Source organism: Aethina tumida, chromosome 1 (genome assembly GCF_024364675.1).
Source record: "Aethina tumida isolate Nest 87 chromosome 1, icAetTumi1.1, whole genome shotgun sequence".
Taxonomy (NCBI): Eukaryota; Metazoa; Arthropoda; class Insecta; order Coleoptera; family Nitidulidae; genus Aethina; species Aethina tumida.
Genome location: NC_065435.1, coordinates 59,506,321 through 59,529,537, shown reverse-complemented (window position 1 = coordinate 59,529,537; position 23,217 = coordinate 59,506,321). Strand labels below are relative to the sequence as shown.

The 23,217-nt window shown below is 32.6% G+C and overlaps 1 protein-coding gene across 3 annotated transcripts in view; it reads right to left on the bottom strand.

Moving 5' to 3' along the window:
• The window catches only part of LOC109608519 (protein dead ringer), a 105,039-nt gene that overhangs the window by 13,449 nt on the left and 68,373 nt on the right, over positions 1-23,217 (bottom strand). For all 3 annotated transcript variants that reach the window (XM_020024958.2, XM_020024957.2, XM_020024956.2), the window contains exon 4: positions 6,835-6,907. In XM_020024958.2, coding sequence (XP_019880517.1) covers positions 6,835-6,907 — 73 coding nt within the window. The remainder of the gene's footprint in view (positions 1-6,834; positions 6,908-23,217) is intronic.

The window sequence follows — 23,217 nt, the reverse complement described above, 5'->3', positions numbered from 1 at the left end:
AAAGAGTAAAGATCTTGAAATGGTGAATTTATTAATATATCCATGAATACGAAGACACTGAATTAATTATATTTTAAACTAATTTATAACTATTTCAAAAGGTCTAAAATATATAATTAAAATAAATATAAATTAGAAAGAAAAAAATTAAGCCTTAGAGGATAATAATATTGATTCTGAATTATCCTATTCCAAGTAAATAACTTCTAAATACCTTTAAATAAATAAACTGGTAAATTATTAGAGATTAAAGTGATCGAAACATCTAGTAATTAAAAAAAAGATTAATAAAGGTCCAGTTAAGCAATGATAATTAATAAAATATATTTTTAATAAAAGTGTAAACCAGATCCTGAAATGGTTAATTTATTAATAAATCCAGTAATTAAGTAATTGAAAAAAAAATTAACAAAGGTTAAGAAGTATGATTGGTCAATTTATTAATAACATAAAAAATACAAAAACAGCCATAATTTAAATTTTTTACATATGACTGAAAAATTTCATTAGTAATTAATCGTCCTTTTTTAAGTAAATAAAATTAAATAAATAAAAAGCTAAAACATATACGATTTAAATGATTAACTTCACCGAAATATCGAATAAGTTTCAATCAATTGCCAACAAGTAAAAAGTTCTTTAAATGATAAGTAGATTTTGGAAAGGCTAATTTGCTAACAATCCCAAAAGTATGAAATCTTTAAACTAATTACCAACGAACGAAAAAATATATAATTAAAATGTATATAAATTAGAATGTAGCTGTAATTAAATTAAGAAATATCGTTAAAAAGAGCCATTGTTGGAAGAAAGAGGTCCCAGAAAGGGATAATAGTTCAAATAGTTGGCAACGTTGCGGTCGTATTTTCGTTTTATGCATCCAGAACCCCGTGGATCTGTTTTGTCAGCGGCGCGAGATTTGTTTATTTCAACAACACATTAACTTAGCCTCTCGTTAGTGTAAATTATATTTACGAGTGGCACACTGGAAAATTGAATTAGCGTGGCCTGAGATATTGAGATGGGATTTATTGGGTGAATGGCTTGTCAACGTTTTTTTTCCTCTCCTTTTCTTTCATTTTTTAATTTTCGAACAACTTCTGGAACACCTGTGGAATCCTGGTACTCGTAAAAGTCGGTTTCGATTCTCGGCAACGACGTCTTTCGACCAGAAACTAAGAGAAATAGTGCTATGGAAAATCGGCACCATAAAATTACATAAACGGTTTAATTTCATCATTTTCCTGTATTTTATTAATGGGGCCCACCCAAACTTGGCCATAATATTTTCCAATAAACTTGTAAATTATACCTTGTTCCCGATAGTAAAAACGGACCCATAAAAAGGTCGATATTGTCGAAAATGTCATAAAATCGTGTCTGTATGGCTGTGCGGTAACCGTTTTAAGACATTATTAACATTTTAAGCACATAAACGGACAATTCACGTCCTCACCTTCATTTGACCACCTGCACGTCTATGAACGGGAACAGGTCGGGAATGAACACATTGGAAACAAATAAAAAAAAATGTGTTTCATCAAAATGCACATTGTTCAAATTGAACGATGTGCGAGCCGTTTCGTTACGAACGCGTGTTTTCTTTACGTATAATGGCCTGGCGTCGGGCTTGGTCACCTTCTTGAAACAATCGTCGGTCTCACCGCGACCGACTGCTGATAACTGTGAAATCTCATACAATAATAATTGAATTTAATTGTGTGTGCACACCTACCACGCACATCCCGGCCTGCCGCCATACGAAATGGTGATCGCAAACGAATTTTAGGTTAAAAATAACTTCATCCGAGTAATCTACGAAACGACTATTAAATTGGCCCATCAATCATTCGCGATGTTTGTAGGCGAGGAACAAATCTATCGAAGACAGGAAATAACACTCGATTCGACGAAATTAATCGAAATAATAAATCGTTGTGTTAATCACACCTACAAGAAATCAGAGTCTAATAGCCTTCGATGTGGGAGACGTGTTTAGAGACGATTAACCGACACGATTAACCAAAAAACCCATTAACACGCAAAACACACAGCTTACTCAATCAGCTAAAAATAATAAAAAAATATATAAAACAATCTAATAGAGTTTCCTGGAATGCTTCGGCATAATAAAAATGATGATTTTATACGAAACGCAAATATTTGCTTAATGCGGTACTGTTTGATCGTTTCCAGAGTAGGTTTAATTAATCATAAAGCGTCACTAGGAGGTGTAAAATGCCACACAATCACTTTATTGCCTGTAACAAGAAACTTAGGAAAAAACACAATGCGAGGTAATTAAAGTTTAATACATTTGCCGATAAAATTATTCGTTGTGGCTTTATGAAATTTTATAACTACGTATTAATTATGCTGTAAAGCTAATATTGAATAAGTACCAAAGCTGTTGGCGAAAACAAACCGTCACATTAAACGTAATGCGAATAAATTTATTTCTATTTATTTAATATCTCAAATTTTCTAGATGATGATATGGAAACATGGTGAAATGATAATAAAACAAATTATTATGGATGTTTAAACGTTTCAATTGCTTCGACTTTTTAGAAAAACCAGTTTGTAATGCTTAATAAAACTGCAATGCGGCTCCGCCAGTTTTATTATTCCATATTAATTGTGCTATAAACATTGGATAAACATAATTTTAATGTGACATTGAAAAGTCATTAAAGATTTTGATGATTTTAAAAGTGACACATTTTCCTCGACATGTCATCATAATGGCGGCATATAATTGATTTATTTATTTGGCACATTGTATGCAAATTAATCAATATTAAAATTTAATAACTTCGGAATACCGCAAACAATTTTAATATAGATGTTTTTAATGAGCGTTCGAAATGACCATTGAAAATAATCAAATTAATGTAAAACATCATTTTTATGCACGGTCAAAATTCAACGGCATTTGAATTATCTAATTCGATTGGCAAACTGAAAACCTGAAAAAACATTTTCCATACCACATTGGCAAAACCACTTGTCCGAAACGCGGGGCCTTAATTAAACACAACAGAAAAACGCCCGAGATGTTTTTCAATAAATCTTAAGACACTACGAACATCCTGTGTCCCATCCCGTATAAAAACATACATTAAAACTCATTAATTACCCCAGTCGTCTGGATCTATTTTCGACGCCGCGACGAATGTCCCCAATTATTAACCGAACAGCTAGCACCCCGTACTTCATAAAGCTGCCGAAGTGTTCATCGATTTCGGCGTCGGGCGAAGGAATGCGCCCAAAATGAAATAGTTACGTCTGCTGGGGCGCGTGGCGTGTTTCTAAAGGATGTGGCTTTGGATGGTTTCCTTTTATGTCGGACCCCTATCTTGTAAAGGACTGTCAAGGTGCACTGATATGGGGCACGCGTTCCGACACGATTTATGAAATCGCTCCTTCTGACTACCTCCAAACACACCCAAACGAAAACCCAGACTACTTCATCCGGTATCTCCATCCGATGTAATTGATATACACTTTTTATTTATGCCCAACTAAACATGTGTCTCGTTTAATTTTATAACGGCCTTAATTTGCCGACACCTTCGACGGATAAGGTGAAAAGGAGAAACGATCCGGGCCATTTCTTGATGAGATGTCTTCCTACAGTCCGCAATAGAAGACGTAGTCGCAGTGACAGTTTTGATGGCTTCTTTTAAGTAACCAAAATGAAATTGTCATAAAAGTAATAACGATATTGTTAAGGACACGGGAGAAAGTTAATTAAATGTGGCGTAACACACTCCAGAGGACTGGTTACGTGAAAATAAACGACCAATGTGGATTTTCTGAGTTCCGAAACGGCCAACAATTAAACTTATTAAGACGGCAGATAAACCGTTCGATATAGCTTTATGATATTATTCATTGGGCTCCATAAACGTGTTGCGGTGTGCGACGTCGCCTGTCAAAACAGTTTTAGCAACACATAAATGACGGGTAGCAGTGGATGGCATGGCCGGGCATTCAGACACGCGATCGCCGTTCGCCCTCACGAAAGCACCGCGAGAAACAACCATGGGATCTTCGTTAGCGGCAATTTGGCGACATCGAAAACTCCCAATGGACAAAAATAAAGATTCAATTAAAGGTGGCCAGGTGCAGCCGGTTTTATGTGCTGAAAAGCACTGAAACGAAGGCGAGGCTGAAAGTTTACAGCGGTAAAACGCTCGCCTGGTCAATTGCCGTAAAACGTTCCACAGAAACAATGTAAGTTGTAATAGTTATGGCCTTCAGACATTTGTCAATGAAAGTTGCCCGGTCTCGCGCGGTTCTCATCTTACAGACGTTTAACTCGTTCTGCTTTGAACTATTTCAGCGTTGCACCTTTACGTGGCGCGACAATGTACACACAACAACGCCACACGCTTTATATGGCTGTTGATGAATGGTTACCTGCTTTTATTGAGCCGTACTTGTTACAAAGAAACATTCTCCATTCTAACATATGCGAAGTTGACGGCGATAGGACACGTTGTGCGCAGCTTTTTCGGGGCGTGAGTGACACTACTGCCAACATAAACAGACCGGAAGTGTCCGCTAATTATAAATGCGTCCTCATCAATCAAACATGGGGGAACATGTGACACGGGGCTCCCGCCGAAAACTGTGTGATTTCAGGCACAGATGAAGCACAAATATTAATTATGGCGCTGGAACGACACAGATATCCGATGATTTTATTACGTGTCTGTTAAAAATAATGCTGTGACATTTTGCTATTAGTTTAAACCTCGATTATTTTTAGACCACGACAAAACTTTTTGTTAAAACCTTTTTCATCATGTAACACTATTGTTCCAACCATTTTACTCTTGTGTCTAATTGATGTCTTGAGTAGATGGTTGACTTTGAAGTAGATCACAAAAAATGTTAGTCCATTTATTAGAAAAACATCTCGAATCAAATTCCTTTAATTTCAATGTAAATAATTTCTAATCGCAGCACTCTTTCGGATGGTCAATTCAGAATGATCATAATTTTAAATTTATAACAAAGGCCTTTATGTTTCCTATTTGTAAAAATTGCGAGTTCATCTTTGATCTTGGTTTGAAAATAGTTCAAAGAATTGCACTTAATATCTCAAGATATTGTTTTCAAAACATACTTATTGGATTTTCTGTCAGTCCCGATCTTTCAGGAAATCATTCAGAAGCGATTGCAATTAACGTTACATCACAATTATAAAATTAATTACGCCGTAAACTTTCTGAAAATAGAAATCCATAACCGATCAATCAATTAACCTTGCATAATTTAGAAAACGCAGTGAAAACAAAGCGAACCGGACCGTTTCAACTGAAATCGATTTTGATTGCCATCCATTAATTGTGAATAAATAAAATTACCGTGGACATGTTATATCAATTTCTCGGTAGGGCCTTAATTAAATAGATGTTATTAAACTGTTAATTTCAAATTAGTCATTCTAATTGAAGTGATATTAAATAATGATCAATTAGGTGGGCCCAAATAATGGAAATTAATTAGTCTACAATTTTCGTATTGTTACGTGGTAAATTTATATCTAGTTAATTTGTGTGACTAATTAAAGAAAAAGGCAGCCATTAATTGGACGCCACTGTGGATTTCTTTGCTCCTGGCAGTCGGTTCACAATGATGGTTCTTCCAAGAAATAACTAACTCATACACAACTACTTTAATAAATTTAATAACTTCACGATCTCTTTCACTCGGTCACGATATGAGAGAGCCGATCATTTTTTCGAACTGCGAAGCTTAAATTGTATAATTGCACCAATTCCATGACCTCACCATATTTGAAGCCTTTACTTTTTCCCAAATTGGTACATGTGACAACTGTTCTAAAGGGAAGTCTTTCAATAATTATAATACGTAAGACATACAATCTTAGGAAAATATGTATCATATATTTGTTTGAATTTATATGTATGTTTAGTGTGGTAGCCATTTTCCGACTTCTCTTCTTTAATTTAACTCTTCTAAATAAGAATTGTTTCAACTTCGGTCTTGCAACAGCAATAATGGGATAACTTCGACAACTGTAACCGCCCAATATCATTTATTTTGCTTATAAAACTTGTAGCTTCTGAAACGTAAAAAAATAAAATATAACAATAACTGTGGACAGGGTTAACTAGAACCACCCAGATTTGTGCAAGCTAGTAATCCTGAACTGTTTATTTTCCATATAAAAATTAAGGAATAAGTTGTGTCTTCCAAGATGCGAAAGGATGTAAATTAACAAATTTTATGCACGTACCACTTTGAGTATAAAATAGCCCCTTTATGCATAATAGAGCATTTTAAAATACGATAAATCAGAAATAATATCCGGTGGCAGTAAAGCAGGTACCTAAATTGCAGCAATCATCTTGTATCAAGGGGGAAGCCCTGTTATTAAGTTATTATTGAATTATGTGGGTATATCGCTACTGTTTAATTCTCGAAAATCCACCGAATCATTGTTGTATGCTGACCCCGCACTAAATACAGTGATTCAGCGAAACGCTGCCATTCATCACTAGGAGACCCTTATAATTTAATTTTATTTGTAAACGATATGTTTTCGAATCGGGGCTAATAACCATCTAGTAGTGGCAATTAGATTTCGAGTTGTTTTTGATATTATTATCTCGAAATTGCCGTTATCTTCATGGGGGGTTCTTTGAACGAGTCCTTTGATCTATTGTGATTTCCGCAACAGGTAGTTTAGTAAGGGAAATCGAAAATTCTGCGAAGTAGGGTCGCATTATCCCAGATTCCCGGATCTATTAAGTCTATAATATTATAAATGCGTACTTGGAAGTGAATTTCACTTACCTCTCTTTTGCATAAAGGAGAACAAGTCATCTAGGAACTCCTTCCTTTTTGGATCATCGTTGATTTCGTAAAGCTGTAATAAAAAAAAAACAAAAATAAATAAACAATCATAAAACAACAAGTAATCATTCAGAGTGTCATGAGATGATTTACGAGGAAAATCAATGAGAAGCTGTCGATACTGTGCAGTTTTTCGAAAACGCATCTGTCAGACCGAAGCCTATCTAGCGCGTGTTTACAAACACCAACATTGTGGTCATGTAAGCTCGCAATAAACCTCGACGTTTAAGTGCTTTATTAGCCCACTCTAAAGGGCTGCGGAGCACGTACAAGAACAACGGCTGCCAACCATACAACAACTCAAAACAAAAACACAAGAAAAAAAATAAAAAATAAAATAAAGAAACTAAAGTACATTCCATAAATTCGTTATTGTTGTAATCGAGGTTGGTCGTTCGTTTGGTTGGCTCGGGGCCCGGCCAAAGTAACTTGTAAAGATAGATGACTTTGGCGGACAGATTAGTTAAGCAGGGTTATTAATGACCGTGTTTAACCTCAGCAACCCCGCCGAACAACAATGGCCGATGTTTTAACACCACATTACAAGTGATTACGTCGGGTATGCACGGTTTCGCTGTTTCTACCTAACCGGACCGTGGACTACCATGTACCATTATGGTTACGGTGCATCGACGTGTTGTGTGATATTTGAAAATTGAAAATTGTTCGTCTCGATCATCTAATTGGACGATTTATTACCAAAAAACAAAATAAATCTTGTCATTACGATTGGAGACCACAAAGTTAATTTGGAAGTTAAAATTGACAGAAGCTGTTTGTTAGTTAAAATGTCTTTTGGTGATAACTTAGGTTAATCTATTACTTTTTATTTATCTCAATCTAGAACAAATATTTATGTCACGTATATATAAAAAATAATTATATTTAAAAAAGTCTATATGTTAAGACAGAGGGACACGCTTTTGCTTCAAAGCTTTATCCTATGGTTAGATAAGCATACAGAAATCTTAAATTTGATATAAAATTGAAAAGTACAAAGTGGTAAAACATACAGTGTGTATTGTTTGTATCGATGCATGTAAAATAGATAAATAGTGGATGTATGTATATGCTGAATTTTTACGGTTTAGAACAGACAATTTTATATCCAATTTTATCAAATATGAGTTTATTAGCTTGAAACGACAATAAAAATAAAATGTTTATCGTTATGGTTGTAGAACACGGTTTGTTTCTAAAGCCAGGTAGTTTTACACAACATTAAGCATTATCGGCCTATAAATTTATTAAAAATACAATGCGTTTTCCGCCCGCATCGTGCACAATAAAACGATAGCATGTTTTATCAATTAAAATTTAAAAGGTAAAGCCACCGAACGTGCCAACAAATAAAATGAAACAATTATATTAAATGATATAAAAGCGTATCCTTGGAAAATGTACACTATTATGCTAATTTTATCAGTCCATGAATTATTCACGAGTGTCATTGTTTGTATTGAAATATAATTTTAGCTTTTTTGATAGGCTATTAGACAAGGTTAGTTGTGGTGGAGGTGGTGATAAATACGGCTATTAAATTGCCCAACAACACAATTATTTTAAATATTTTTCAAACAATATAAATGTAATTCATTCGAAAAGCAGTATTTTAAACGGTCCCGATACAGTTTTGCGCCTCGAACACCACGGCCCAGTCCACGGAGATTGATCGAAGTCGATTTGTAAGGCTGCAACAACGCCAGAGGAAGACCGGGCATCGCCTGATGAGCGCTAACAGCCGCTTGATTGATGCCCGGACTCCGCCCCCGGGGCTAGCATGGATTCTAGACTATAACAAATATCCCTATTAATTACATCTTTTGTTGTACGACGATTTAATGCATATTTATAAAACGCCAGACGTACTTGTGACCTTTATGAACATTAAATCCCATTAATTATCCACGGACAAACAATAGGACCAGTCTATGGGGTTTGTTCTTTCTGTTATCTTTTTTTATTATTTTATTTTATTGTACCATCGACCGGTTCATCGATACGAATTACTCTCTTCATTAGTTATCGGTTTCGTGGGGGTAATATTGGAAGTGCCATCCCGCTTTGGCAAACAACACGTACACAATTAGACGACTGATTTATTGATATGCACTAATGTGTCTGTTATTTATGTGCCAAACAATTTATTTATCATTATATAACAACACGAAAATCAGCGGCAAATTTTTCAAAATACGGTCCTTTGAGGATTATTCTGTTATTTAACTATTTTTTTAATGATTTTATTATTCCATAGAATTGATTATCGATACGAAATAACCTCTTTATTAGTTGTTGGTTGGGGGGATGAAAGTGCCACCTTGATTTAAGACATAAACAATTAGACGACTGATTTATTAATGTGCACTAATGGCATGTTATTTATGCTCCCATATATGGTAAACAAAATTGAACTCAAAAAACAATTTGTCGTTGCATAACAACATTAAAAACAGTGTTAATTTTTCAAAATAAGACTATACATTATTCAAATAAAAAAAAATTAGAACAAATGATAGTTCAGCAGCTCATTATTCACGAAATTGGAACGAATGTTAATACACATGCACACATGTAGAAATAAGGATTGATTTATCGATGTAGTAATGTGTGTGATTTATGGGTTTCGTTTGGGGCAATGCGCGTAAAAAATCACCGGAATAAACACAGCAATACACATTGGCACTAATTTATTTATAATTTTTCGAATAAATTTACCGACTGGAGCGAGTTAATAAAATTAAATGCTCCGATAGCTCGGAGCGGACATTATGAACGCGTTAAAAAAATGTCGATAATTAATTTAAATAATAAAATTAATTTAGACGATGGAATCGTGATATTAGATGATTAATTGTATGGGTTGGTTTATGTAACCGTGCTTTGTTTGAATTTTCAAATTACTTTACGATTTTTTATTGGAACATTTCGTACCTCCTCAGTTTCAAATTATCCGGGCCTTAATTACCATTTCAAAATTAACTTTTTTACTGGATATTAATTACTCATCATTTAGCCGTATTCTTAATTATACACATCGGATAATTTTCAGCTTTAAAATTATTAAACACTAAAAGGCACGGATTGTTTTTATAATTAATGCGATCATTAAAATAGTTATGTTACCCATCTCCGAACAATTCTCGATCTGTAGGGACCGCACTTTCTGTTTTAGGTAACAAATATGTATTCCAAAAGCAGGAAGTCCGTAAGCGAGATGCGTAAGTCGCCACGGCAATAAATCAAACTTGAATTGTAAACCTGATTTATAAATATCTTAAGCACCGGTAATGCACACCATGATTTTGTGTTTAGTTGGTTGCTTGAGAATAGTGCCAACTTTGAAGCGTAAAGCGTATAAATCATACAGATCTTAAGATAACTGGAGCATTGTTCTGCCACAATGTCACTGAAATAACCGCCTTTAAAACCAATCGAGTAAAGAACCGAATAAAAGGTTTCCTCTGTAAATACCAACATGAAATCAGGTTACAGAATGTCACTACAACATCTTCAGGAAAAAAGTTCATTTATTTCGTTGCTAAAAGGAGTTAAATTTATTTAATTAAATGACGAAAAACCACCACAAACACATCAAAGCAATATTTGATTTGTTGGTGTCATAAAAAATGATGAAACTTTAACGAGATCTTGTCAGAGTAGAAAAAATCCTGAGCAGTACTACTTCAAAGACCAAATGCCAACAACAACTAGAACCCGTATTTATAACAGAACACTATCCTTGAAAGCCTGCATCACGTTTTAGTTTGTTGCCTATCGTTCGCCATTGGTTAATTTCATTTAAATATAGTTTTTAGTATAATTTATATGGCGGCGATAAATATTATACCAATATTAGAATAAACATGGTTGTTTACTCAATTCCCTGCATGTAATTTGCCTCGCTATCACAATTTATATGCATAATTACTTTCGTAGAAACTTAGATAATTCGACACCATTCCACAAAAAAAATATATATATATATGTATATACACCGACTCGAAATAATGCTGATCCCATTAATATTTTACCTAATTGAACGGTGCCGCATTCTACAATAAAACTCGGCGGTTTATTGTTCTTGGTGTAAATTAAACAGGCATTGTTGCGGGACCTTTTCATTAACGTGCCCGCGATGGAAATGTATGAATGAAGTAATTCGTTGTAATTGCCATATGGATGCATACGAATTTATGTCATTGTGCAGACCAGCAAATGCCAGGTCAGATGCATTAACCATAAACGTAATATTTGAGTAAAGGTTAATGGAGTTGGGACTATCCCTGAGGAAATATTTCTTGTGCAAGTATTCGAATTGTTTCCCTACCTCGGTCAGGAGTACATGGAAGAGGACTCGGTCCTGGGCCATGGATGAGGATGTGACACAATTTCACTACATACTGATTAGTGAATTCGACGCGTTTACGTTCGAATGCATCGGGGAAGGGATGATCGGCACAACCCCTTGTATTTTTACGTGTTATGGTAATTTCGTTGTTGGATTTCTTTTCATATCGCTCTTAATTGAGATAATCTTCGATGGAGTCTAGTTATGTAAATTTGGTGTTCGATCGGAGGAGTCGAACGGTTCACGTAACTATTGATGGGATGTCCATGAAGTAACGGACATAATTGACAATTGATTGTTGACGAAGTTATTAAATTTATCAAATTAATAATTATTTTCATGTATTCAGAAAAAGTTATTTATTCAAACTTGCATAAGTTATTAACTAGACATTTTAGTGTTTTTATAATATTGTTTTATAATTCACACGTATTAATTATTTCAAGGAAATTAACGTTTTGCAGTATTTTCTACTCATTTTTTTTTCATTTTAGCAGGATTAAATTGTGAAGAAGAATTAAATTGTGAATGATGATTGAGTCTTTAATAGTTTTAATTATAATAATATACTCACTTGAAATATACCTCAATTTTTTATATAATTTATTAATTAATTTTTAAAAGTAAAAACTTCATAATTTTGTTTATAATTTTTTAGTTGTGCAATTAAAATAAAATTTTAAATAATATGATTAACAACAGAAATTATTCTATTTATTTCACTTATTGCAAAGAATTTAATTTAAATTTTGAAAATATCAATATAAAATATGTTAAAATTTCTAAATTAGGTTATTAAATAATTTAAAAATGATTTGGTCTAATTAGGGTTTTATAATTATAGAAATAAATAATTTTATTTAAAATTCGATTTTATTTTCCATAAAAAATATTCATATTTCTGTATTATGTGTTTTCAAAATAATTACAAACATTGAAAACAATTTTTGTAAGTTTTCTTATTGCCTATTTACTGAAATAGAATTGTATATAAAAATATGTGTTTCCAACACAAAATGGGCTGCGATATAGATAATAACATATTTTAAGGAGCATTAGACCAACATTTTTAGAAATACAAACATAACACAAAGATCGAAGGGAAAATAAAACGTCGAGATCAGATTCGGGACCGTCAAAAGAGATCGGAAACGCGTTTTAATTGCCGTTGCTCACGCGAACCTCCCCGAATCAATCGTAATCGTATTAAAATGTATTCAGCGATGACACTAGCGATAGCACGCAGGAGAAGAGAAAGAAAAGAAAATAAAGGAAAAAAAGTACGACTCTAATTCATAACGAGGAGACCCCGTTTGGATAAGGATCTACGGCGTAAATGAAAACATCACCGCAAAAGCCAAAGCCGGGATCGGGTCACTTGACTTTTAACAAAAAAAGATCGACGTAACCCCGCGCCCGCCCCGAAACTAAAAAGAGGAGCCTTCAAGGTACGTGAACGAGAGCATTGTGTGATCGAGATTCACACAATGGACCCGGTCTGAATGGGATGTTTACATGCGTTCGAACGACACAATGGCATTAAACAGACACATTGACGGGCTGCCGGGGTTTTCGATAATTAGCCCGATTACAATGCTCCGACGCCTTTTTATCGATTATTATTATTTATTTTTTCTTTATATTCAATAAATTTTCACGTTCGAATAAGCCCCACACACGTGGGGTGAGAATTGAGAGCGACTATCGAGTTATGCCGGATTGTTTGTACGGTCGAGTTTATGAATTATGTATTGTTGTTGTCTTGCGGTGCATGTGTAATCCTGGATTACAATGCGTTTTGAATATTGTTACGTGCATGTGTGTTTTTATATTATTTTATGTGAAAAGCGGGATAATGACGACGTCGGCCGGGGCTTATCTGTCGTTCGTATGATAATTTTTAACGGATTTCTAAACCGACACAAAAACCCACCATTTTTGCTACTCAGAAACGTTCTTTCACGTACGGTTGTGTCAACTTTATTAGGTCGATTTGCCTCATCGGATTGTTTGTGCGAGCGTTGTGAATCGCAACACAATGGGAACAAAACGGAATTATAAGGAAATCGCCTCTTGCACCGAAACTAATTTGTTTGTATTTGACGTAGCACACCCTCCAACCCCAATAAACGGTTAAAATAGTAAAATATACCTGCAGCACAATTGAAAGATCGAAGTCATTTTTAAAAACGTCATGAGATGGTTAATAGCGACCAATAAATCTATCCATCAAAAACGGTACCCCGGCCCTAATAAAATTTTTCGAGGCTGGTTTCTGATTCTCGTGAATTTTAATTGTAAACTATAATTTCATTTTTTCTACCGAGCTGTCGTAAACTTTCTAGCATTGCCATTTTACTACGGAATATTTATTATTGATTTCTGGAATAGGAAATGTAGGAAAATGTCTGACAATAAGATGATTTATTATAATAAAAATATAAATAAGTAGACGACTCATGGAATACTTCCAAATTCTTTGGCAATCTCTATTAATCTTATTGTCCTCATTATATTTAAGGAATAGTTAATATTAATAATTTCACAAATTTTAAAATTAATCTTCTTATTATTATTATTATCATAAAAGTGAGCAGAAATTAACTAATCAAATAATATTCAGATGATTTACTATATTTTAAAAAGAACGAACGAATAAAAATGTCATTAATTTTCTAGTTGATATTAATGACAATTTGAAATTTAAAATTGTTTTATCCAATTAGTAATTTTAAATCATTTTTCATTTGTTGATTTCAAACTAATTTAAAAAATTGAATTTTTACTCAATTAATATTAAGAAAAATCCTCACTATTCTTAGTTTTCTCTAAAATTTATAATTTATCATAATATTTTTATTGAAAAATTAAAGATATTAATGAAAATGTCATAATTCAAATTTGCTTTATGCAATTAATACTTTTAATCAATTTTTCTATAAAATTAAGAGTAGTATAAAAATATTTTCCTTATTTTTACTTAACGTATTATTAAGAAAAAAACCTTTAACAGTATATTTAGATTTCTCTAAAATTTGCAGATAATCATATTTTTTTATAGGAAAATATAACGATACTAATTTTGAATATTAAAATTCAATTACTAATTAATATTTTAGATTATTTTTTAAGTAATTTTTTTTCTTAAAATCAAATTAATATGTTTTACACATATAAGATTAGGATTATATATTTTTTTGTTTCAGATATTCTGATATGATTATGTTTATACTCTGTAAGACAAAATCAAGAAAAATTTTCACTTTTAGCATAATTTGAAATGAATAAGGTAAGTACAGTATTCCAATCTTATTTATATTTTCAAATTCTTTAGAAATAATATTTATGATCGCCATAATAAAATAATTGAGATAATATTAATGTAATTTTAAAAATTAATATGGCAATGTAACACTAAACTTTTATAGCAAAACCGGTGAACCTCAGCTTTGATAAATAAACCAAGAAAACATGATGAAAACAGGATAAGATAATTGATCGTTTATTATCGCCAGCTAAGGTCCTCGCGGGTCCAATAGTCCACCTCATTAATATCTTCCACCTACATTTATAATGAATCGATAGAAAACGAAACGAAATTAATCGGAATACCATAACCGTATAAGTATAACACACCTCGAAAACAATTAATTCCCGTACACGATTTTTTTACAACTATACCCACGGCCCACTCCGAATCATCTATCATGGCTATCGTTGACATATACGAAATTAAAAACACTGACTTGAAGCGTCGACCATCAACTGTTAATAAATTTTCTGAGCGGCGAACGTCGCCTGGTCTAAAGGGTGTTCCTCAATGGAGCTCGGATGGTGTTACCGTGCCACTTAGCCACGGGCAGGTCGTTTTTGATTATGTTTCTGATCTTATAAAGTGTGCATTAACAAAGGTTTTGTGTAATTAAAGCGGAGCCCGGTGGGTTATTTATAAGGGTGTGCTGCGTCGGGGTGATTCCCAGCGATAAAATCAATATTAATTAATTAACCGGCGATCGTCTTGCCACAACACCGTTTCGTGTGTGCGTAAGTGTTTTCCGGGGGTTGATGGCATTTATGGCGGTTGAATTGATGCGGGCGTCCGTCACGATCGTTCCGGATTAAATTTGCAGTGCACCAACTACCTGTGGTCCTTTAATCGATTTCCATTAAAAAGAAAGCGGGGACAGGTAGGTTGTGATCGAAGAAAGGTTTTATTTGCTTTAATAGATAAATTCATAATCCGCAATGGGAGGTGATAGAGTTAACAAGCAAGTGGAATTACAAGGGTTCCAGGTAGAGAGAGAAAATTAGTTGAATTCTATTCACTGCGTTTAAATATCATTTATAAATTAATAATACAAAAAAGAACCTTAAGGGACTGGCCATTAAAATAATTAGCGAATATTTAATTCCCAGACATATTTGTATTATAATTAGCATATGGATGTATGCTAATCCGCAAATTATTTTTAATATTATTTCAATTTCAACTGGCGACATATTATCCTTGAAGATAATTAATGAAAATTATGCATTGTGGCTCGAGGTAATCCGTGTCCTCTTACATTTCGACAATAAAATAAAACTGCACAAATTAAATAAGACGGAGGATCGAGTCGACTAGAAGTAATTACATTTAACAATAAAAATGCAAAATCAAACAGATGACAGTTTTAACGCTAAAATCGTAAAAACAACAAATCCATCAATAAATTCCGAGGATCTGTCATGATTCACTACAATGACGCAAGATATAAATTACAAAAGCCGAAGCATATTATGATTAAAAAACTATTTATTGATATTTAAGAATACAATGTAGACGCATGATTTATCCCTGTAATTTGTATTTTAGCTTGATGGTTATTACGTCCGCGGACTGATATATTTCGCCTGCAACTCCCCTGTCAATATTAAAACTTCTTTGTTTCATGGCTTCAGTTAAGGCGGTGATTTAGGGCACCTTTTACAGCTTTACACAGAAAAGCCCATGTGCAACTTAACGAAATCGTCGTCGATCACTCAAGGCTGTCAATAATTGTCGCCTACGATTAATTAATTATAATTACTGTTCTTGTGTTTACAGTGTGGCGTTTTATTGCCAAGATTTATAACGATTTGCAATTTAATAATTGTTGGTATAAACGTTTTAATGCCCGTTTTAAAGGAAATACACCATGACGGCTCCCACCCATTTTTTTTTTTACTACTGTAATTTAAGCGTCCGAGTTCAGGGTCTGGAACGTGAAAATTCTGCCCAAAAGTAACAGTCAATTATGTTGTTTTAAGATAAATCATCGGAATGGCTCATTTTTATCAGGGTACGACAGCTTTCGGATTGACTCGAATGTGTCGCTATCAGTTTTATCTGTTCTAATACAAAAATATCAACGTACACCAGGGATAAAATATTATTTTCAATTTATATCCCCTCCGGGAGCTGGAACTCTTAATATTCAGTAAACAAATAATTTGATAATTTGAGATGATCCGACCCATTCTGGGGCCAGATAAAAGTAAAATAGATAAATCGATTGCACTTTCTGAGAAATTATCAAACATTCGATACAGTTTAATATCAAGCCATTGAATCATTTTTAACCGGGAATAGCTCCAGAGATAAAACCGTCCGATAAAAAAAACGCATTCGATATTCATTAATAAAAGTCAGATAATTATTAAAAACAATTTATGTCCCTTGATAGAATAGGTTTGATATGATTTATCTTTTGTAATTTCCTCTTCAATCTGCAGGTAGTTTCGATAAACACGATACCGTTCGAAATGTGGCGAAATGTAAAATACAACAACAAAAAATAACACAACAGTGTTTCAATTAAAATTTTATCGGCGGTTCGGAGAAATATAATTAATCTAGCCCATTAAAACAGTTATAAATATGAATTATGTTAAATTGGAACATAAAATTCTCGGCAGTTAAATATTAGGCCCATTGTACTGTTCCTTCGGTGCTTTTAGGACAAAGCCTTTACTCTCCTAGTTTCGGGGCTATTAAATTTTAAAATATAATATTAAAGCAAATACGATGCCGTCGATTAATACAGTTTTGAATGGCCCATTAATGCGACTAGCTTTCGACGAAGACATTAAAAATTATATGTGAGTTTAGAAATATTTTGAACCGTAAAAGTAGCTTAATTCTTCCAAAACAACATTATTATGTTAATTTCAGCTCTTTGAATGGCTCAGCTAATGATGTCACCATGTTTTTAAATTTTTAGAAAGAAAATAAATAAAATCAACATTTACACACACACACATAAACACAGAAAAAAGGAATAATCACGTGATTGTTTGAGTAAATAAAAATTAATACCACACAAGAAGTGTACGCACATATTAAAGAAAAACCCAAACAAAACCTCATTAAACGATTTAAAATGCATCCAATAAAAGAACAGTCTCTGCAAACATCATCTGTTCTTGAAGGAATAACACGTTGTTAATAAAAGGCGCATTAAAAAAAAATTGAGCCTCTTTGTCACGATGTTTATCCATACACTTAACACCATCCCGCTAATTTCCATCTAGTTTCGAATAGTAAAAATGTAGTCGAAGAGTGCTAATTACGCCTATCAAACCGATTCACTGACCTCCTGTATCTCCATCTTGATGGGCATCATCTCGCACCGCACGCAAAAAAAATTATTATTCGGCTGCCGACAAAACGAAAACAAACGCACTTAACCTCACTTAAACACGCGATGCGCGACTCCGGGGCGAAAGCACACACCGAAACTTAAGTCAAGGTCTAGCCAGATATCAAGTCAAACTGAGCTATCGCGATAAGTCCAAGCGGGTTGCTAGATGGCGCTGGCCGGCGATCGGGCAGGTAAAAAGCTCGGCCCCCCGAACGAATGGTGTGCCGTGGATCGCGGGTGTTCCGAAGGGGTGGGTTCCACCGAGTCGAGTAGCAGCCACGGGGGTATCGAGCTTAATTCGGAAGACGCGTACGTAATAACCCTTGCGAGGTGGGATTCGGCATGGTGGCGGGTGCCATCGCCGATGGATTCCGAAAGGTCGGGAGGATTAGGGCGAGGATTACGGCGGACTAAAAATAATTTTGTATTTTTGGGGGGTGTCAGCGAGCTTTTCCGGATAAATGCTCAATGCAGTAATCGTAATTATTCAATTACAAGAAAAATCTTTCCTTAAGAAAATATTTCGATTTACACCATTTTTTTAAGTTGAAGTGGACTGATGAAGTTGAAACAACAAATTTATATAAGTTGGTCATAGTCACTATCTTAAAATTTTGTTTTTTGATTTAATTTAGTAATTTTTTATCAAATGCAAACGTTTATATTCACTATTTAAAACGTTAAATTACTGTTTTTTGTCAGTTTTCCCAGTTGAAAATTTTATTAAAATTGTATCATAAATTATGCACAATAGTAATTATAATGTAACTTTCTCGTTTTAAAGTTGAAGATAATTATTCATTTTATTATATTTGTTCAGCATGAAAAGACAATGAATATAACAATTTTATATTAACCATAAAAAATAATTTCTTGTAATATTGATTTAACATAACTTTCTAAATAACACAAATAATGGAATATTTTGAGAATTTTCGTTTTCAATAAGTAGGTACCATAGAGATTAGGATTAATTTGTTATGATATCATTAATTAAACATTCATTAAACGTATATTAATGACACCATAAAGTTTTCTAAAATTATATTGATATAGACAAACATTCGTTTTAATAGCCAGATCGAAGCTGAATTACAACTAATTACAGAATCATTTTTGAAATAATTGATTTGTATATTTTATATATAGCCGTAAGTTCGGTTGGCTGTGTTTAATTTTGATGTTTTGAATAAAAATGTTTGGTTAAATGGAAAAATTTATTGTCAGCATTCGTAACCCTGGGACTAGCATTTTACGACGTACATAAAAGATGAAATTATAATTCTTGGAATGTCAGTAAATCGAATGTTATTAAATATTTTCATGACTTATTCACACTCGAACGATCCATTAATGAGAACGAAAATAACGTCGGTCAAAACATGTGTGAAAATTAAATATTGGAAAGATTTGTGTATTAATTTGTAAATTGATTTTTTTACTTAATGCATATTTATAATTAAAAATTAATGAGAAAAAAATAGCAAAATTATAAAGCAACAGTTGCACAAATTGCATTTTGTGGTACGAACTTTATACCATAAAATGAAACATAAATATGTATACTTATTAAGTAATAAGAAAATTGTTTTTAAAAATAATAAGATAATTAATGAATTAAACGTTAAAAAAACTATTTTTAGAAAGTTATTTGGTTAAAAACTATTAACTCAAGTAAAATTATCCCGATAATTACACAAAATTATATTATTTGTTCGCATTGTTTATCAAAAACTGCAGAAAATTAATTACACACAAAATATTGTCCTTTAATTTTACATAGCAATAATTTTTTATTTAATATTCTATAATAAATTAAAAATTTGTATAATAACTACAAACCAAAAATTACATTTATATTGAGAAATTATCCAAACCCTGTTTCTTAGTGTAACCCATTAAAGGTTTAAAAATACTATTTTTAGAAAGTTCTTAGCTAACTTACTTAAGTCAAATTATGCTTAATTACTGTACAAAATTAATAACATGTTCAGATTGTTTATTAAGACATATCGTATAATTTTAACATAAGAATACGTTAATCGTCATAATTAACAAATTATATAATTATTGAGATTATTATACCATTTGTTATTTTAAATATCATCAGAAAGTTATTGATTGTTTTTATGTGTTTAATTAAATTTAAGTTAAGAACAATTTTAGCAATAATGTGATCATTAAAAAATTTATTTGAGAATTTTAGTCTTTAAAAAATATGATTTTAATTTAATTTTACACTTAATCTGAAAATACATGAATAGTTCTTCCAATATTACAAACATTAAATTAAAAACAATTATAATTTTTAATATATAAGCAATATTTTAGCTAAGGGCACTGCAATATCCTTGAACGAACATAAATTTGCAAACCACATCCGATTAAGCTTTTTAATAAATGCCTTGCGTTATGTTGTGTGCACAAAACCGTATAAAAATAAAGCCGGGAAAACTTTCCAATGTTACAATTCCGAGTGATTTCAACGCCCAAAAACCAGGACAATGGGAGCGTTTAATTTTGCATAATGGCGGCACTTATACGGGGGGCGAGCTGTTCAAACAGTTATTATGCCGTTCATTAGATTGCGGAATCAAAGCAAACCGGCGTATAATTATAAAGTATTTACGGTGGAGCACGGCGAGGTGGAGTAGGACGGACTCACTCTCGCCGTAATTCATCACGCGGACAGCTCATTTGCTATTCGTATTATCATGTTTTGAGACGCGAGTTGACTGCCCGTTTAGCTTTGCTTTATCGGCTTTATCTCTTGGGCCTGTGTCGATGCTGTTCGACAACGGGGAGCAAGCGGAAGGCTCTCCTCTCGATGGAAGAGGGACGTTCCGCAACGAATTTATTTGGTTAGGTTCGACGGATGAAGGAGACGACACAAGTTTCTTGCATGCGATTATGACGATTCAAAGCTACATAAAATCAGATCTTGCGTCGATGAGAGTCGACAAGAGGAGCAAAACCTTCTTTTCCACAGAAGAGGAACTATAACGAATTTATTTAGTTAAGTTCAATGGATGAAGGAACAAAATCAGCCTTAGCTTTTTCTGTTTTTCAACATAAAAGTTGAAAAAAAGAAGTGTTTAGCCACAACCTTACACCAAAAGAAGGATAATCTTGCCAAGATAAATACACTGTATATACACTTATGTCGATGTGATTCCACAACATGGAGCAAAATGTTCTTCTCAATGATAGAAGGAGTGAGAATTTGAGAATTTCAAAGGATGATGGCGACGACACAAGTTTCTCGCATGTAATTGAGAAGGTCTAAAGCTGAAAAAAATAGATTTAGCGTGTTTTGGTTAACGGTAAAAAGGTGGAAGAAAAGGGAGTATTTAGCCACAACCTGGAGCAACATTTTCCATAAGAAAAAAGTAATATAACCGTACCCTGATAAATACACTGTATACGGCAGGTCTTGCATTGAAGTTAATCAACAAGAAATGCAAAACCCTCTTCTGGATGTATATTTTGCAACAAATTGGGAAATTCAAAAGATGAAGAATGACACACAAGTTTTTGCATGCATTTTCGAAAATCCAAAGCCAAATCTAGTTATTTTAATTTTGTTTGTAAACAAAAAGGTAAAATAAAAGGGTGAATTAAGCCATAACCTTTGACCACATCTCACAACAGAAAGAAGGAAAGATAACCGTGCCAAGATAAATACACTGTATACGGCAATAAATCTATACATCATCAGACACGTGCACACACAGGTTATGTGACGCGCCACTTAGAAGTATTTATTTTACTGAAAAAAAAAAAAAATGGTAAACATACATAATGTTGTGCGTGTGCGTGAGCTGTACGCACGGTCTTTAATGAACGTGCATATTAAAAACGGAAAGAGGCGGTAATTTGAAATTGAGGTATGGGTCTAATTTTAACCTTATAACCCCTGTCAATGTATTCGGGATTATGTGATCTGGACAGCTGCGTTACACATTTGCCGGCGTGTCTTGATTAAGACGCATGGGCACACGCACCGTGGGCTTCGCCAGTATTATGTGGATTTCTCGGAATTTTCACTATTTTAATCAGTCACCGTAGTTTTTCGATAATTAAAATAAAATGGTCAAATTTTTAATGATTTATTATTTTATTTTAACTGAAAATTGTTACCAAATTAGGTTTAGACTGAAATAATTAATACAAAAAATTAAATTTGGATTTTAAATATGTATCAATAGTAGTGAATTATACAAAGATAACAATGCGGAAAGGTGCTATAAATTAAAATTTATCAAATACAGTTATTTAGCTATTCTGAAATGAGTAACCAGACATTCGAAATAATTTTATCAGCAAATCAAGCAACTTATTAAATTTTCATTTGCACGTCAATGAAATATTTCTGAATTATTCTGAAAATTATCATTTAACTTTAATGGGCTTTTTAATTAGAATTAAAATATCGAAAACGAATTTAAATTATTAAACTAGTTCAAGGAATTATTTGGGTTGGGATTTCTGTAAATTTATTCGTTGGACTAATTTGGTGTAAATTTGTTCATAATATTAGCCTCAAATTGTGATTTTTATAAAATTATATGAATTAATAAAAATATATTTTATGCTAGCCAATTAAATATTTCTGGATTATTTTGGAATTGAATTTAAATTGACTTGAATTGAAATATCGAAAACAAATTTAAATTATCTACGTAGTTCAAAAAATAATTTGATTTTGTAGTTTTATATTATAAATCAGAAACTAGACATTTAAAATAATTTTATCTTCAAATGGAGCAAATGTAGAATTTATTTTGTGCATTAATTAAACAATTCTGAATGATATTGGAAATTATTCTGAATTTTCTGAAATATTTCGGAACCGAATTTAAATTTAATAGCTATTTTAACTTGAATTGATATACCGAAATAAATAATTTAACTAATTTAAGAAAGAATTTAATTTTATAGTTCTATATTATAGACATTAAAATAATTTTACCTTCGAATGGAGATACTTTAGAATTTTATTTGTGTATTAATTAATTAAGTAATACTGAATTATGTTGCAAATTATTATTTAAACAATGAAATGAATAATTTAAAACAAAATATTGAAAACAAATGTAAATTATTAAAATGGTTCAAGGAATAATTTGGTGGTTTTTAAATTTATTCAATTATCAGATTCATATTATGATTTTCATAAAAAATATTGGTAACAAAAAATGTGTGTGTGTTAAATTACAAATTAAATTGGAAATAATTTTACCTTCAAATCAAAGAACTTTTTTAAATTTTCATTTGAACATTAATTAAATAATTTTGAATTATTCTGAA